Source organism: Pithys albifrons, chromosome 24, assembly GCF_047495875.1.
Source record: "Pithys albifrons albifrons isolate INPA30051 chromosome 24, PitAlb_v1, whole genome shotgun sequence".
NCBI classification, from domain to species: domain Eukaryota; kingdom Metazoa; phylum Chordata; class Aves; order Passeriformes; family Thamnophilidae; genus Pithys; species Pithys albifrons.
This window is the reverse complement of record NC_092481.1, coordinates 4,775,057-4,792,361: the sequence shown is the minus strand read 5'-3', so window position 1 is coordinate 4,792,361 and position 17,305 is coordinate 4,775,057. Positions and strand designations below refer to the sequence as shown.

Below are 17,305 nucleotides of genomic sequence, written 5' to 3'. Positions count from 1 at the left end.
CTGCCATGCTCCTGCATGTGCTGTAAACCCAAGGAAAAGACCAGCACATGTCAGGCTGCAGCACTCAGGCTCTCTGTGCCTCCTTGAGTGCCCCTCATATGCCTCTCACCTCAAACACACCAATCCGTGTGCACAGCTTGGACCTTGACATGCTTCAGCAGAGAAACGCTTCACAGGTAAATCAGTGATGGTTTCTCGGCCACTCAGCAGACACCTGTCACAGCATCCCTTTAACACAGAGCTCATGGAGCACAAAACCCACCCGGAGGATAACAAAGTGGCACAGGCAGGAGTATCTGTGTTTGGTTCAAACAGATGTAAACCATGTGCTGAGCGATCCCTCGAGTCCAGGGCTTATGTTTCACCCACCCATCATGTCCTGGTGCTGCATCATTCAGGCATTTCTAGCAAAAGTGATGAGATAATCTCCGCCCCGAGGGAGCTGCTCTGCTGGTATCTCCTGTGACAGGAGGGGGAAGCAGAGTGCTGCCTCCTCACCTGATCATCTTTGCAGAGATCCCTGTTCTGACTCAGACTCACTAGGGAATACAAATCCCTCAAATAATTTCTAAAGACTTAGAAATTAGGCTCAGGGAGGCATCATTGGTTTGTGTCACTGCTGGAAAGAGAAGAGAAGATATTACCTCAAGTTGTAAAGAGTCATGAACAACTGGATGAGAAGAAATGCATATTGCATTTGTTTTGCTCTGCTCCCCACTTTTTCTCACTAAAAAAAACACCACCACAGAGAGTAAATGACTGAAACCATAAAGCCATTAGCTGAACTCTCCAGCCTCAAAGCTGTCCCATTTGGAAAGGTCCAGACAGGACAGCTGCATGTGGGGACCCCGCTGCATGCTGACACATGGGACTGGGTGCCTTCATGAACCCTGCTGAGAACCTGAGTTTAGCTCACAGCAAATGCCCTTTGGGGATGGAAAAAAAAAAATTAAATAAATAAAAATAAAAAAGAGAACGACTGACCCATTTGAGTTCCATCTGTTGGGGTTTATAACTGTTCTCCTTATAATTGCCAGCAGACAATGTGAATTGCAATTAGCTAATTGCTTGCTAACTTTCCGTTCTAATAATAGTCATGTTCCAGAGTTATACAAGCTGCTGTTCCCTTGCAACTGGCAATAATAAATAATATCATATTCCCTCAGCTTTGCCATTTCTTCCAAGTTTCATCCCCATGCAAATTGCTCCAGCATGTCCTAATCCCTGACGGGATGGCAGAGGCATCAACAGCATTTATTTGTAGTTCCCTGCGCTGAGAGGGTGAGACACTTGCAGGAGGATGTGGCATCAGGAAGCTGTGACTCTAATGTGCCATCCCTGCCACAGAGCCAGCACAGCAGGGCCAGGAGGTGCCTCTCATCATGGCAGGGCAGCAGGACCAGGGTCTGCATCCCTGGAAATCCATCCCTCCCATCACCATGTGTGTGGTTACAGCTCTTTGGAGGTTTTGGGTTTTGTTTGGCTTTTCGCTTTCCCTTTGCAGGATCAGATGTGGCCCTGGCCCCTGTAGTGACATGTTTTATTACCAGTAGCTTCAATAATGTCAGCACAGACCCAAACTGGAGCTTTCAGGAACACACACTCTCCAGCAGCAGAACCAGCTGTACAGTGTCACTGCTGCCGTGATAAGGGGGGACTGGACTCCAGCAGGGCTCCTTAGAGGGACAGGGGTCCCGTTGAGTGCCGAGCCCCAGCATTCCCAGGATGGGGGGCATGGAGAGCTCCCTTCCATACGGGTGAACTTTTCAGCACCCCTCTCCAGGCCGTCCAACCTCCAGCTCATTACTGCCGTGCAGATGTGGCTAATTGAGGAGCAGAACAGCAGCCTGATCCAGCAAAGTCAAGGCCAACAAAATGAGCAACATCATTCCCTGGCGCACGAGGGACTACTGAACGTGGAGCTGCCAGCAGGCTGACATCTCCAGAGCTTACAGACTAATCTCATTAAACCCAACCAAAAAGTCTTTCAGAGCTGGGGGAGCCGTGTCCAGCAAAAGCTGGCCTGGATTTTTCACCTCCTGTTTTTTTCCACACGCCTGATTGTTCCCTGTCACCCCGCACTAAGGCAGGGGGATGCGGGACCCTGGCTGCAATGGAGCACAGGATGAGGGGTATCTGCCCAAACCCCACTGCTCCAGGACTCTGCCCTCAAGGGCTTCTGGCTCCCCAGATGGTATTTGCACAGAAGGCAGAAGGGGGTCTGTTCAGATTCTTCATAAGCAGAACTTTCTGTTGCTGCCTCAGATGCCCTCCCAGCTCCTGTTCCCATTGGCTCCTCAGCTCCAAAGTTGCTTCAGTATGTTTCTCCTTTGGGCGCAACTATCAAAACTTTTCCCTTCCCACCTTCTCCTCTCCCCTGACTGACTCATGAGTGGATTTATGAAGTTTAAAAGCACTTTTTGTACTATCAGCACTCCACAGCCCTGTCTTCCCACTCACACAACCTGCTCTCACCCCTCCCTTGGGGCTTGGGCAGAGGTACCAGAACCATACCATGAAAGGAAATTCTCTCCCTCACCTCTCTCAGCAACTGGAGATTGCTGTCCCCTCCCCACAGCTCAGGTGCACAGGGCAGGAGGAGGCAGCTCTTGCTCAAACCAAGTAGCAGGACATGAGAAGCTGGAGGAATCCAGCCAAAGGAACAGCTTTGCTCACTTCTGCTTTGGCTTCCTCTGTGAATGTTTTCTCTCAGCAGTGGTTGATGGGTTTCAGACTGAAGGAATGTTGGGAAACGAACAGGAGGAGTCTGTGACACATTGCATGAGATGCCAAGGACTGGTGGTGATGCACAGCAGCTGGCAGGTTCCTGATGTGTACCTCACCTGGACTGCTCCCAGGGCACCTGCTGCCTTTTCTCCAGTTGTCCCAGCACACCCACAGCCACCAGCACTGGCTGCAGCTTCTCTGCTCACACCAGCAGTTGGAGACCATAACCTGCTGCTCCACACCCACAGTATTGGTGCTGGCTGGGCCATGCCAAGGGGACAGGTGGAGGGTTTGTGGCAGAAGCCTCTCAATCCAGGGCAGGAGATGGGCTGGCAGAAAAGCTGCCAGGACCTGGCAGCTGCCAGCACAGCTTGTCCCCAGGGCCACTGGCACACTGCAGAGAATGGCCATGGCATGGGAGGCTGAGGTGCCACTGGACCACGCTGCATACAGAGGAGTGTCTCTTCTGCTACCCCTGTATAGGTCACTGCCAGGTGTTCTTGGACATGAGGCCCTGAGGTTTGACCAGCTTAAATTCATCTCCCGACCTCAAGAGAGCCGAGTAAAGGTCCTGTAGGCTCAGTGTGGGGCTGAGGCAGGTCCCCAGCTGACAAGTGGCCAGGGACTACACACAAAAATGCTCTAAAGCTGACAGCACCAAATGTTTCTTCTCCACCTAACACAGTTGTTTGGGATTCAGTTAGGAACAAAACTGCATCTTGTAGGTTTTAATAAAGCTCTTGGCAAACAGTTCAAACACTGGGGAGGGAAGCAGGAGAGAGAGGTTGAATTTATGGGAGCAGGAGGAGATCATTTGCTTTCTTAGGAATTGGAAAAGATTAATAGTGTGCAAAGGTTCTTGGACTCATTCCTCACATAGCAGAATGGTTAGGAGACTTACTGGCTTGATGTTCTTCATTCTGTCTTCCCCAGGTGGCCTAGAGACTGTCTGGGCTGCAGAGACAAGGACCAGGGAGAAAAGAGAGCCATCCTGTGCCAGCCCCAGTGAGAAGGCAGCTGTGGCACACTGGGGGATTGAGGGGCACCAAATCTCACAGATGGCTCTGCTGGGAAATTAAATAGGTACTCAGTATTTCTATAAGTGCTGATCTGTGTGAAGGCACCAGCACCTGGAGAGGTGGTGGGAGTGTAGGGCAACAAGGCAGGTTTATCCTTCCACCACACACCCACGCCAGGACCACAGGGTGCCAATGACATAGAACTGTCCCATATCAAGAATCTGAACCTGGAGAAGGTCCTGTCTCTCTCCCACCACTGGCATTTTGCAATGATCATGTACCACGTGAGGTGAATCCTGAAGCAAGGAACAAAGAAAGGAAAAACACAGGAATTTCCCAAGTTTCACTGAACAGCCCAAAACTTCTTTCCAATAGTCAAAATACGAGGCAAGCCTCACTGCACACAGAGTGCAGGGGAAGGTTGAAAAGCCACTGGATGCACATGGGGAACCACAGGTTCTGACTTCCAGACAAGCCAGAGGTTGTGCTGGAGAGGCAGACTGCTCAGGCACAGCTTCAGTCTTACAAATCTCATTTGGCTCTGGGCTGACAGACAGCCTGTGTCCCCAGGGAGCTGTGCCAATGCAGCCTTTAGCGTGGCCCAAGGGGCTGCAGCAGATCCACACTCACCACCAAGGACAGGACACAGAGGTCACCTGGAGAGTGTGAGTGACAGGAGCCACTGACTGTGTCCTCTGCCTGAAGGAACAGTCATCTCTCCAAAACCAAAGTTAAGCTGGAAATTAGATGAGAGGATGGGCAGAGCCACTTGCTTTCCATTGTTGGTCCCAGTCAGAGGAATAGATTTGGAGAGATTTCCTGATTTCTTCATGCTGCTGTAGCAAGGAAAGTCCAAGCCAACACCCTGACACTTGGCCAGGTACAACTGCAGCACAGAGTGTTTTCAAGACTCCATAGACATCCCTGGACCTGTCAGCAATGGAAAATAGACTTCTGTGCTATTTATGGATGTCTGTTGTGCTCTGATTCAGGAGTGGAAGGCTGCAGTGGTGCTTAAAACACTGCACTGGAGGCAGCAGCAGCTCTCAGGCAGCCACAACAGTCTGAGTCCTCAAATAATATTAGGAAGTATAATGTTTGCTCTGTCAGAGAATGAATGAGGAACTTGAGCAAAACTGCTAAACATAAAAGTTCCTGGACATCTGGAAATCATTAGTCAGGAAGGTGCTTGGGACAAGGAGTTCAGGCGAGTTCAGGAGACACCTACTGCAGATCTGTGTCCACAGGAGGAGGGAGGAGGAGCGAAAGGGTTGGGGGGAAAAGCAGGAAGGGAGGATTGAAATAAAACCTCTGCAGGATGGGCAGTGAGAACAGGCTCTGTCCTGCAGTGACATGCAGCACAGGCGGCCCTAGAGGGTCTGCAGGGGGTGGGAGATCAAGGACCAGACCATGGTGGCAAAGAGCTGGCCAGGTAACTGCTCATGCCTGTCCTTGCAAGGGCAGACACGGGGTCCTGTACTGAGCACATCCCACCTCGGGAAAGCTCATCACTGCTTCCCAGCCACGTGTCCCCACCCACCACACATCCATCTGACCAGCAGGTTTTGTCCCCTTGGAGCTAATCAACAGCTCAACAGGGCAAATGCTATGACAAAGTCAGGAGCACTAGAGAAACACTCCAGAGAGCTGGGTGTGGGGAACAGAGCGACACAGCCAGGTAAGGCAGTGGGAGAATCTTTGCTTTATTTCAGAGCAGATAAACACTCAGGCAGCCCTTTGGGCCCTGCAAAGTCACAAAGGAGTTCTGCTTCAGGCCAAGATGAAAGTCTCAAAGAATAAGCACAAAAACAGGGGCTTGTGAAATCCATGCTAGGTTTATTAAGTGAATCACAAAGCTTTTTATCACATATTTCTGCCCCTGAGTCACTTTACACTTCATGTGCCAAATCCTTTGTCTTTTCCCTAACTGTGGACCCTTGTAGTACACTCATTTTTGGTATCTGTTTGAAATCCATGAGCCTGTGCTGAAATAGAGCTTTGGGGTTTCTTTTGGAAGTCTGGCATTACTCACAGCAGGCCCCCATTTCTGAGCAGAACTGTGCACGGGCCCTGCTGCAGCAGAAGTCAACACTCACCGTGTGGGAGGACACAAACCAACCACTTACCAGTCAGGTGCTCCCTATAAATGTTCGTGGGTATTCGAATTTAGTAACTTAATATAGTTTGTGCTTTCTCTGGAAGTGAAGAATAACTATTTTCTATTGGAGGTAGCAGGAGGTAAAGCTGAAAATCAAAGCGTGAGCTTTGTGTTTCCTGACCATTTTCATTTAACAAGGTAGCTCCAGCTGCTAACTGCATTTTATTGCATTCCTCAAAGACAGAATTCCATGCAAGAACATTTTGAGAGCTCTGTTCCAAAAATAAAGGTACTTGGATTTATTTTTATGGTTAGGTGTGTTTTACCAATTGGTCTCAGAGCCCTTGGTGCTGTCCTTACCCACAGCCTCACTCGGGTATGGCACAGGCTGGAGCTGAAGCAGCAGATGCTGATCTCACTCACCTCCCTCCTGTCCCAGTAATCTGGAAGGTGCTGAAATCTGGCACCCAGTGACATCCCTGAGGTGTCTCAGTCAGCCTTGCAGCTCCCAGGCACAGGAGGAAGCAGAGTGGCCTTTCCCCCTCCCCGTTGTCAAGTGCAGCGCTGAAAGACTGAACGCCCACCTTGATTGTCTTCTCAGGAGAACTCTCAAACCCTCAGACTCCCGAGTGAATGCCAGCTGAAGGGAGTCCCACACACATGAAAAGCCACGTTCCTGTTAGCAGTGGGGACCTTGGCAGCCGTCCTGACTGAACATCCGGATGTGGAACAGAACAAGCCCACAGCTGATCCCAATTAGGGCGCTCTGATGCGGAGGTTCACCCGCAGCCTTCAGAACACTGCAGACAAATGCAACTGCTGACACGGCCCATCAGCCAGGAGCAGCACAGAGCAATTAATCACACCAAAACTTCAATGAGTGCCTCTTTCACCCCGTTTCAGTCAGTCACAGTCAGGACACAGCCACTATCACTGCAGAAAGCTCCCTCAGCACTTTTTGCAGGGCTGTTGTTAGCCCAAAGACAGACATCAGAGGCCAAACATCTGGGTGAAGCAGAAGGGCCACCACCAACTGTGCTGAACATCTTCCAGAATTGAAATCCATTTGTTCTTTGTGCAGATGTCCTGGACAGAGGCTGACAGGAGTGTTGAAGGGCTGTGCAGTGTGTGCACATGTAAAGAAAATTCTGCATCCATGCACATCGTGATCTACTGCTTTGTGATGATCACGCGTCAAGGCCTGAGCAAGGATGACACCACGATTCACCCTGCAGGCATCAGCCTCGGCCACCCTTCAAGCCCTGGGTAAGGAGCACAAGAGTCTGCAGCCAGGTGAGCCCCCACCAGGACCCCCAGCTCCCACCCTGCTAGGAGCAGAACCCACCTCACTTCCACCCTGGGCAAACACCAACTCTCTCGGCCAGAACACCCAACTCCAGCAGGGGGACCGTGGTTTTCTTTTCAAGTAGAAATGTTAAGCCCCATCCCATGACGTCTCCGTCCTGCCAGGAGCACTGGCAGCCCCAGCCCTGCAGCCAGCACCTTCCCCCCCCTCCTCATGTTGCTCCTCCCAGCACCCCGATCTCCTCCCGCACCCCTTGCACCCCGATCAGCTCCCGCGTGCCCTGCACGCCCCTCTCCACAGGTCGCACAGTGCCCTCAGGTGGCCGCAGGGACTCCTCAGGTTGGAGACAGAAACGGGAGCACAAACCACCCTCACAATGTGTCCAATACAATTCTTTATTATCTTTGTCTGCAAAGCTGCAGTTTCTTAACAAGTACGTTATTTAGAGACAAACATTCCCCTGCTTCCCGGGAATGAGGGGATGGATCAGTGCCATGGCTAACAAAAGGTGTCCCTGAACTGCCAGCAGCTGCTGCCACCAGAGAGTGAAGTTTTAAGCAGGTTTAAGTGGGCCCTGGCAAAGATATCAGAGCAGTGTACTCTGACAGCCCTGAAAACTGCCTGTGTCACAACTCAGGCATCCATGCACCTCTGTAATTACGTTTCCAAACCAGATTTGCTCCCTTCTCCCCCATCCCCAGGTGGGATGAACACAAACATACTGCTCAGAGGCACAAGTTTGTAAGCCCTGATCTATTTTCTTTTTTTGTAAAGACAGAACTCAAACATCTTTCTTACATGGCATCAGCCTGAGGGACTCTGTGTTACCCTCGTGCATCTGCAGCACCTCACGTCAGTAAGTCTCAACATTTTTCCTGTGACACAAAACATCTGTGGCAGAAGAAGGAAAGCACAAGTTCTGCAGCTGGAAGTGACTCCCTTCTATCCTCAAGGTTTGTTCAGCTCAGCCTCTTCTTCAGACACCAAGTCCATTTCCACTTGAAAACAGGACAGTCCAAGCATTTCCTGCTGAGGCCAAGAATCAACTCATTCAGCTTGCAGAAAGCACCAGCAGAGCTCCCTCAATTCTTCATCACCTGCATTGCAGCACCACACAACACTCCAAACTGGCAGAAGTTGCTCAGTGCCAGTCCCTGCTGCTCTGTCAGGAGCCAGATGAGCAGCTCAGCTCTTGATAGTTCTCCACAAACAGCGAGACCCTCAGGAGAGTATCTGAGTCAGAGGGAAAACAACAACCCTGTCAGCTTAATGCACTTTACCTGTATTCTGTACCCCCAAAAACTTACATTGTTCCTAAAGGCAATGTAGAAAAGTATTAAGGAAAACTGATTGAACAGTGAAATGGGTCACTAAGCCCTTGTTACACCACAAAGGTGTTGCTTCCAGGTGTGGTGGTGAATACTTCCAACTGAAGCTAAACCAGATCTCAGAGCAGGTCACAAAGACCAACTGAGCAGGGTCACCAGGGTGGGGACAACAGCACCAAGTGCAGGGAAAGGCCCCCAGAATCCAGGCACACGGAATTACCTTTAACAACATCCTCCCTGTGGCGCTCCAGAATCCTCTCCCAGGCCTGCGGGAGGGCCTCCATGTCTGCCAGGCTGTCACAGCTGAGGTGCTGCAGGAGCAGTTTGCTCTCCAGGTACCTTCGCGCCCGGTAAGGACAACAACAATGAGAGAACTCTTGAAGGGACTGGAGCACAAGTCCTATGGGGAGAGGCTGAGGGAGCTGGGGGTGTTTAGCCTGGAGAAGAGGAGGCTCAGAGGTGACCTCAGCACTGTCTAGAACTACCTGAAGGGAAGTTCAAGCCAGGTGGGGGTTGGTCTCTTCTCCCAGGCACTCAGCAATAGGACAAGGGGCTTAAGCTCTGCCAGGGGAAATTTAAGTTGGATCTCAGAAAAAAATTCTTTCCAGAGAGAGTGCTCAAGCATTGGAATGGGCTGCCCAGAGAGGGGGTGGATTCCCCATCCCTGGAGGTTTTTCAGCTGAGCTTGGCCGTGGCACTGAGTGCCATGATCTGGTAAAGGGACTGGAGTTGGACAAAGGGTTGGACTTGATGATCTCGGAGGTCTTTTCCAACCCAATCCACTCTATGATTCTGTGATTAACAACCCCCCCAAGCGCTGCCCAGAGCCCCCTCCAGCAGGATACAGGTGCCGGTAGTGGCGCTCCACGTCCTGCAGCCCCTCCAGCACGTCGGCCAGCGAGGGGCAGCGCGGCCCGCGCCGCAGGGCCCCCTCCAGCCCCAGCTCCGCCGCCCGCTCCTCGTACACCCGCAGCACGGCGGCCGCGGCGGCTCCCGCGGCGTCCCGCACCTCCCGCAGCTCCGTCCTGCCGGCACAGCGGAGTCAGCCGAGCCTCCCGCCCCTTCCTCCTCCTCCCCCTGCTCCTCCTGAAGGCAGAACAAGGCCTAAGGAAGTTAAATGCCTAGTTCTGCTAAGAGAAGAAACCTGCCCGTATTACTCAACGCATGTTCTTTCTGTTTTACCAAAGCAGTTCTGCTCACTGAACCAAAATCTAACACAATAGGCTCCCAGGCCATAAATTAAGTACACTTAAGCTTTTGAAATAAGTATGAGAGCCCAGAGCCAAGATTTTGTAGAGTTAAAGCCAAGATTTTGCAAGTTTGACAGGTCGTGTCATTAAACAAAGAAAAGGCAGAAGCCCAACAGTGATGAAGATGCTTCATGATCACCTGAGAGATGAAGTCAGGAGACCACCACCCAAATTTCAAGCCAAAAGGAAAGCTCTGCCTAAGATTTCGCCCAGCCATTAATATGGGGATAAGAAGGTGTAATCATACACCCCAAACTATAAATTGCTTATTTTACACAAACAAGCCAGGCTAGTTTTTGCCCGGTATGAACCGGCTTGCCTCCAATGTTACTAATAAATCTCTTTGCTGCTGAAAGAATAAAAAAGTCTTTTAGCAATTCCTTTTACTCTGAGATTAGCTCAGCTGGTTAAAACTTGGCTGTAATAATGCCAAGATCATGGCTTCAATCCCCGGTATGGGCCACTGACTTAAGAGTTGGACTCCATGATCCTTGTGGGTCTCTTCCAACTTAGAACAGTCTGTGATTCTGTGGTATAATCATTTACAAAGCTTTTGGGGCTACACTCCTCACCGCCGCCCGCCGAGCTGCTCCAGCAGCGCCTCGGCCGCCCCGCGCTGCTTCCGCCACAGCCGCTCCCGCAGCTCCGGGAAGGCGCCGAGCGGCGCCGCGTCCCACGGCAACCGCCTCGCCGCCCGCATCTGCGCCGCCAGCGCGGCCAGGGAGCCCAGCAGCGGCGTCCAGGCAGACAGGGCCGCCCGTCCCGCCCTGTCCGCTCCCACCGCCGCCAGCCAGACCCGGAGCGCGGCCGCCACCTCCGCCATCGCCGCCATCGCCGCCGTCCCCGTGTGCGTCATCGCCCCGCGCCGCGCGCTCATTGGTCGCTGCGGCCGCGGCGGTTGGTTCGAACGCGCGCGCGGGCGCGCCTGGCACGGAGCGGGGAGACCGGAGAGAGATCGGGATTGAGAGACCGGACACACCGGAGAGAGAAATCGGGACAGAGAGAGAGGCCGGACACATCGGAGAGGAATCGGGATTGAGAGATCCGACACACCGGAGAGAGAAATCGGGACAGAGAGAGAGGCCGGACACATCGGAGAGGAATCGGGATTGAGAGACCGGACACACCGGAGAGAGAAATCGGGACAGAGAGAGAGGCCGGACACACTGGAGAGGAATCGGGATTGAGAGACCGGACACACCGGAGAGAGAAATCGGGACAGAGAGAGAGGCCGGACACATCGGAGAGGAATCGGGATTGAGAGACCGGACACACCGGAGAGAGAAATCGGGACAGAGAGAGAGGCCGGACACATCGGAGAGAGAAATCGGGACAGAGGCCGGACACACCGGAGAGGGATCGGACACACCGAGAGAGAGACCGGACACACCGGAGAGAGATCGGACACACCGAGAGGGGCCCGCACACCGACCGAGGGACCGAGACCGACCCGAGGGAGCGATACCGACCGAGGGAGCGACACCTGGGCCTAGCACTGAGTGAGGAATAGAGCGAGGGAGCGAACCCCGGGCCCGACACCGAAAGCGGCTTCAACCGCTGCACCGACCCCCGGCACCGACCGCGACCCCGCCATGGCTCCCGTGAGGAAGAAGGGCGGGATGAGCGTCCGCGGCCGGAAACTGGAGGCCTTCCTGAAGGATTTCGACTGCGAGGGTGGGAACGGGAGAGGGAGCGGGAACGGGGCTGGGAGCGGGCACGGCCTGGGAACGGGAACGGGGCCGGGAGCGGGCACGGCCTGGGAACGGGAACGGGGCCGGGAGCGGGCACGGCCTGGGAACGGGAACGGGGCCGGGAGCGGGCACGGCCTCGCCGGGGTGACGCCGCGTGTGCCCGCAGTGAACAAGCGGCTGGAGCGGCTGCAGACGGACGGGGAGCGGCTGGTGAAGGGGGTGGAGAAGCTGTACGACATGGAGATCCTGAGGCTGCCTCTGGAGCTGCGCCAGATGAACTGGCTCGAGTATTTCGGTAACCGGGGAGTGGCGGGAGGGGGCCCCACTGGGACAGGAAACCTCGACGGGAGTAAAGGGAGCAGCAGGGACCTGCGCCTGGAATCCCGGGGACAGGCGGGGCTCTGTGGGTGCCACCTGGTTTGTGCTGGGTTTTGCATCCCAGTGGTGACGGCCCTGCCTTGCTGTGTGGGCTGTCCCAGCCTTGCACTGATTGGTTTAAAATATACCCTTTTTTAGGTAAAGAAGGAAGTGGACAGGCACTGGAGGAAGCAGCCATGGTAGGTTTGCAGCAGAAACATGGAGCTCTCTGCAGCTGTCACACCAATGCAGGGAATTCTCAGGCTATAGCAACGCTCTGGAGCATTGCAAGAGCAAAAGTTACATCAATATTTACACAGATCCTGCTTTAAGACTTAACATCAAGAAATGCCTGTTGTATCCAAGGTAGGATTTGCATGCTCTGGCTGCTCTGTGTTCACCTTTCCTTACCTGCTGGATTCCTCTCCCAGACCCCTGGGAGCACATGCACATTGCAATAAATTAGAGCATTTCCAAAGTGGCTGAGCAGCAGTGGGGAGCTGAGGCACACTTGCAGTTGCCAGACCAGGCACTGAGTCATGAGAGCATGTTGTCATCTCCAGGATTATGTGACAGGGCCCAGCTTGAGCACAACAGCAAACGTGGAGCTGCTCTGGGTGTAAAATAATTAGGGGTTTGCTCTACAATTCACCTGAACTCCGAGCTGCCAACAATCCTAATGGTGTCACAACTGTTTTAAATTTTAGGCAGACTTGGAAATAGCAGAAATAGACAAGCGAACAGCAGAAGTTATCAACACTCAGTTTAAACTCGTCAAGAAAGGTCAGTTGGAAGCTTTGTGGGGTGATTGGTGAGGTGCAAGTGTGTCATGGTTGCTTAATGTGAATGATGATTCAGTTCTTGCTCACATCCCTCAGGAAAAAAGAAAAGAACCCTACTTTTATCCTCAGTACCTGCAGTAGCACTGGTTGGTTTTATAAAAACATTCAAAATCGTTCAAAGTAGTGCTCTGTAACACTTGCTCTTTCTAGTGGAGAAATCCAAAAGGAGTGATGAAACCATCGAGGAGAAAGCAGAGCCTCCATCACTTCCTGTACCAAAGAAATCCAGAGCTGACAACAGCCAGTGTTCTTCAGAGACAGAGACTGAGAATCCAAGAACTGCACAGGTAAATAGCTGTTCTATGGGGTGACTTTATTCCCAGAATATAAATTCCTGACTGAGATGGTGACTAGGACTGTCCAGGATGCTCTGGGGGGAACTTCAAACAGTTTCCTTGAGAATTCTAGTGATAGGGGAAGGTCATGTAGGTTTGAATACTGTTTGTTCTGGGCTGTTGTGCCATGAAAAGGAGACTGAGCCAAGCATTTTGTATGGAAGCATCTGTTTGTGTGGACTCAGCTGTCCCATGAGAGGGAAGTGACTGATCTGGTGCATGATGTGTGCTTCAGGTAAAGGCATCCACCAAAAGGCCACCTGTGGTCAGAGCACACCGCTCATCAAGAGTGAAGCGCCTGAGCAAGAGGTAATGGGGATGTCTCTGTTTCATCTCCAGAAATGGGGAATCAGAGTGTAAATATCTCTCTCCTGGGATAGAATTTGGTTCAGCTGGGGGGCTGGGAGTTTTGCCATGTTATAGTGAAAAATTGATGATCTGACAGTAAGTAAAAGATGACAACTGCCTCTCCTGTGAGGATCAGCTGTCCCCTTACTGAGAACTCCTGGGTTTTGTAGTAATCACCTTGTTCAGGCCTTTGATAAGTGTTTCTACAATTTTCTAAAGGTCATCTTTATGAGCAGATGTTTATTTCCCTTTAAACAGATCAAGCAAAAACAGCTTTATTACTCCAGCTACTGGGAAAATTGGTGATTTCTGTGCTCGGGGAAGTACCTCCATGGTCACAGCCAGATTTGATTCCAGGTTTGTATTCTGTTAGGTTTCTCTGTTAACCTGTTAACAGAGGAAAATAAATCTATTTCCCTTCTCTCTCTGTTACAAGCCGGTTGCTTTCTGTCACCTGTTTACAACACAATCTTGTAGCAGCTCTTCCAACATGAAATGAAAGACTTTGCCTAGAAGTGCTTTGAGCAGATGTAACTCACTAATCACCTGTTGTTTCAGGGTGTTCAAGACGCCGGGTTTGCGCACGCCCGCCCTCAACGAGCGCGTTTACACCATCTCTGCCAACGGCAGCCCCCTCGCTGACACCGGGGATGCCGTCCTGACCCTGCCCCTGGGCAAAGGGGAGGTAATGCCAAAGCTTTCACCTGCAGGGGCTGGGGGGATGCACAGGCGAGGCTGAAGCTTCGAACCTCCTGGTGCCTCATCGGCTTCAGTTCATCCACTCTTGTCTCTTTAGCTGTGCTGCTATATCAGAGTGTTGATCAAGCTTAAAAAGAACCTTAAAAGGCTCTTAGTCAGAAGTGGGAGCTGCTTAAGCTGGTCAAAACACAACAGAAGGATGTTTTCAAGTAGCAGTAGTGACAGTTATGCATTAATGCACTGCAGGGAAGGTGGGAGATGAGCTGCTGCTCAAGCTGAGTGTAGTTCCCTGCCTGTCTGTGGTCTTCTATAATGTAAAGATCTTAATTCCTTTATTTTTTAATTTTATTTTTTTGCTGCCTCAAGCTGCTGCAGCTGACCAAAAGAAAACCTGAGATTTGTGTTTGTTTCCACAGACCATACGTTTGACAGCAAAGGATTTGACCAAAAAGAATTTTCTTCAGTTGGACCCCAAGGCCCGAAGGCTCATGAAGAAGTTGTCAGTAAGTCTGGGTATTTTTGTCAGCCATGACCAGAAGTTGTGAGGCAGTGCTGTCACTCTGTCATCAGTCAGGAGACTGTTGAGCTGCAATACAAACCCCTTATTCCCTGCCTGGCCTTGTCTTGTATTTTGGCTCGTGTCAGAGGTGAAGAAGCAGCATGGGGCAGGGAGGGAGAGGGAGGAGTTTGCATCACATCTCTCTGGATACACACTGGGGAAAAGAACTGTTCCCAGTGCTCTGAAAAACAGAGGGTTGTCCTTTAGGCCAGAGCTGTGGGTGGTTGTGGGCTGGACCACTGTCTCTGAGCACTGACTGATTTCTCTTTCCTTCCAGGTTTGTCTTGCACAGGCTTGCAGCGAGACAAAGAATCCCCTAGATGGAACTCAGTGAGCAAGGACATCCCTCTGGAAATACATTTTACCTTTAGGACTGCTACCTTCATTTAGTTCTTCTAATTTGTGTGTTCCTTCCATTAATTTACAGAATGGAAGCTAAGAACTAGTTTTTTTATCTGTTATAATCAAGGTATGTAATGGGAGCCAAATAAATTGCTTTTTTTTAAAATTTGTGTGGAAAAATTAGTCTTTATTTCCTATTTCCTTTAAGGCTGAAATCATGACACAGGTCTCTCAGGTTTGCAGATCAGTAAGTGGGCAGAAAGGCTGTTTTTTGGCAAGTTAAGAGCATTCAGATCAAAGAACTTTGCTTCTCTAACTTTGTCTAGGGAATTTTTTTCTAAAAATAGGCCTGTTTATTTGTTAGCTGGTACACTGTCTTTTCCAAAGATGCCTCTTTGTTCTTGATGTAAGCCCCTTTACAGGGCTATAAACAAGGATGTTGAGACTTTGGAACTTTCTCTGTGTTAGAAAAGTTCTGCTTTTGGCATGGCTAAGAAGGGAGATGGGGACAAGCTGCAATCAGAGCTAACTGAGGTCTTGGTGTGGCTTTTTGGTGCAGTGTGGCATAGGAGATTGCTCTCCAAAGGAAAGTCAAGTATGAATGCTGTTCTACAAGCTAAGATGTTACTCTAATACAGACCTCAGGTATATACCATGGATTTGGAAATCTCTGTTTAAGAGTTTTGGCAGGTTCTAGGTCCTAACTGCAGGTGGCAATATTATAAACCACTCAGCTACATGCACACCTGCCTTGCTGTCATGGAATTCTGTGAACATATTAATTAAAAGCACTGATTAGTTCAGCTCTAAATAAAAATTTTGCTCATTTACAGATATGTAAGTCAAGATTCTGCTTTAAACACATCTTTGTCAAGGAAACAGAATTGAATGCCCTCTGAAGGGCTTCCCCAGGGAGCCCCTAGAGCTGCCACCACCGTTCTTGTTGGTAACAAACCACACTCCTGTGCTCCGTGGCTGTGCTGAGGTCACAGCCCCCCAGCCACCACCCCCGAGCTTCCAGGGAAAAGTCAATACTTGTGGGTCAATCTTCCCTATAAAGCACAAGCCCTGCTGATGGTGCACAGTTCAGGTCCATGCAGAGCAGGGCAGCCACCTGCCTTCATACAGAATTTGAATTTAATTCCCTTGCTGTGGGATAGTAAATGGCAATAAGGTCTCAGTTGCTGTTGTGACCCCATCCCTGAGCAGGGCTGAGACCTGGCTACAGCCCCAAACCAAATACAGTGCCCTGGGGAAAAGCTCTGCATCTGGTGCTGTTGGATGTTCCTGTGTTATTTCACTATTTCCCAGAATAAAATTTGTGAATTTTCTCCTCACTTACCACTAAAATGGTCCAAGAGCCCTGAGGCAGGATGAAGAGGTCAGCAAGCAGTGGCAGCCTGAAGTTTGGGGTCTCTCTCTGCCCAATGTGCGGCAGAGTCAGGAGAGGGGCAGGAGCAGGGCTCTGCTTGAGCTGGAAAGCTGATCTCCCACCGAGGGTGACCTTGTGGCCCAGGAGCCTGGGAAGCTGGATCCTGATGGCACTTGATTGATGGGATCTGAGTTGTTCTCTCTCAATGTCAGTCGGCTGCCTCTGCTGACTGCAAATGAAGGCACGAGAAATTGGGCAGTAATTGATGCCAGATGGAAGTGCAATTGGAAATGCCTCTGTCTGGAGCATGTGGTGGGCGGGAGCCTCAGCCAGGGCAGTGCTGAGGTCACAGATTGAGCCCACTCAGATGCTCCTGCTTCGTGTTTCTGTCCCCATCACTCCCTTTTGATCCCACCAGGGCTTGGGTATGGGAGGATGTGCCAGCACAGCCCCAGCACTTTGCCTTAGCCTTGCAAGTGCCCATTGAGTGGACAGAGGGATCCTGGGCAGAAAAGGTCTTTTTCTTCTGCTCTTCCACTTGTCACCTCCCAGAGGCTTCCAGGGTGGGGAACAGGGCAGCATCCTCTACCTGTTGTGCTTGAACAGGGTCATTCCATCCCATCCCAAGGCTTCAGGAGCAACTGTGGCTCCACAAGGTGGGACCAGAACTGTTCATAGGGACCTGGGTGACAAATCACCAGTGACGTTGTTGAGGGGAGCACGCACACACAGTGATGGGGTTGTAATGAATTAAGTGCTGTTAAAATTGATGCAGGGCTGCTGTAAGGAATGTGCATGGGTTGTGAGGAGTCAGGCACAGGTGTGATGAATATTGTCCATCAGCTGTGATAAAAAGCCTATCATCCCAATACATATTTTCAAAAACTAATTTAAGGCTGAAAGAGATTATTAAAAATGAGGAGAGGAAATTGTCTGGGATATATTTAGAGTCTCTTGCTAGGTAAGATGAATTCCAGAAGTCAAAATACTGCCTGTGGGGTGAAAGGGATCGATGCCGGTGTTGTGGTGGCT

At 51.1% G+C, this 17,305-nt stretch overlaps 2 protein-coding genes across 3 annotated transcripts; one reads left to right on the top strand and one right to left on the bottom strand.

The window, feature by feature from the left end:
* Window positions 1–7,526: 7,526 nt before the first annotated feature.
* On the bottom strand, window positions 7,527–11,437 carry AIRIM (AFG2 interacting ribosome maturation factor). Of its 2 annotated transcripts, XM_071576910.1 has the most exons (4): window positions 10,301–11,435; window positions 9,324–9,503; window positions 8,699–8,817; window positions 8,221–8,383 (listed from the first exon to the last, which is right to left on the bottom strand). In XM_071576910.1, the coding sequence occupies exons 1-4, from the start codon at window positions 11,041–11,043 to the stop codon at window positions 8,316–8,318; spliced, it is 1,110 nt and encodes a 369-aa protein (XP_071433011.1). In that variant the 5' UTR covers window positions 11,044–11,435; the 3' UTR covers window positions 8,221–8,315. The 2 variants fall into 2 exon arrangements, with proteins under 2 accessions (XP_071433012.1, XP_071433011.1); XM_071576911.1 differs by lacking the exons at window positions 8,699–8,817; window positions 9,324–9,503 and having other exon boundaries at window positions 7,527–8,383; window positions 10,301–11,437.
* On the top strand, window positions 10,618–15,060 carry CDCA8 (cell division cycle associated 8). Its single transcript, XM_071576912.1, has 10 exons — window positions 10,618–11,402; window positions 11,586–11,714; window positions 11,936–11,976; window positions 12,484–12,559; window positions 12,769–12,905; window positions 13,189–13,262; window positions 13,560–13,658; window positions 13,860–13,986; window positions 14,417–14,503; window positions 14,837–15,060. Exons 1-10 carry the CDS (start codon window positions 11,321–11,323, stop codon window positions 14,891–14,893), a joined length of 909 nt encoding a protein of 302 aa, XP_071433013.1. The 5' UTR covers window positions 10,618–11,320; the 3' UTR covers window positions 14,894–15,060.
* Window positions 15,061–17,305: the final 2,245 nt, after the last annotated feature.

What these genes read in the sequence shown, in the direction of transcription:
- AIRIM (XM_071576910.1), bottom strand. Translation starts at nt 11,043, where the DNA reads ATGTGTCCGGCCTCTCTCTCTGTCCCGATTTCTCTCTCCGGTGTGTCC. An exon ending in GAGCAGCTCGGCGGGCGGCG is followed by an intron (nt 9,504 to 10,300) that starts GTGAGGAGTGTA and finishes CTGTGCCGGCAG; the next exon opens with GACGGAGCTGCGGGAGGTGC. An exon ending in GAGCGCCACTACCGGCACCT is followed by an intron (nt 8,818 to 9,323) that starts GTATCCTGCTGG and finishes CCGGGCGCGAAG; the next exon opens with GTACCTGGAGAGCAAACTGC.
- CDCA8 (XM_071576912.1), top strand. Translation starts at nt 11,321, where the DNA reads ATGGCTCCCGTGAGGAAGAAGGGCGGGATGAGCGTCCGCGGCCGGAAA. An exon ending in CACTGGAGGAAGCAGCCATG is followed by an intron (nt 11,977 to 12,483) that starts GTAGGTTTGCAG and finishes TTTAAATTTTAG; the next exon opens with GCAGACTTGGAAATAGCAGA. An exon ending in AGAATCCAAGAACTGCACAG is followed by an intron (nt 12,906 to 13,188) that starts GTAAATAGCTGT and finishes TGTGTGCTTCAG; the next exon opens with GTAAAGGCATCCACCAAAAG.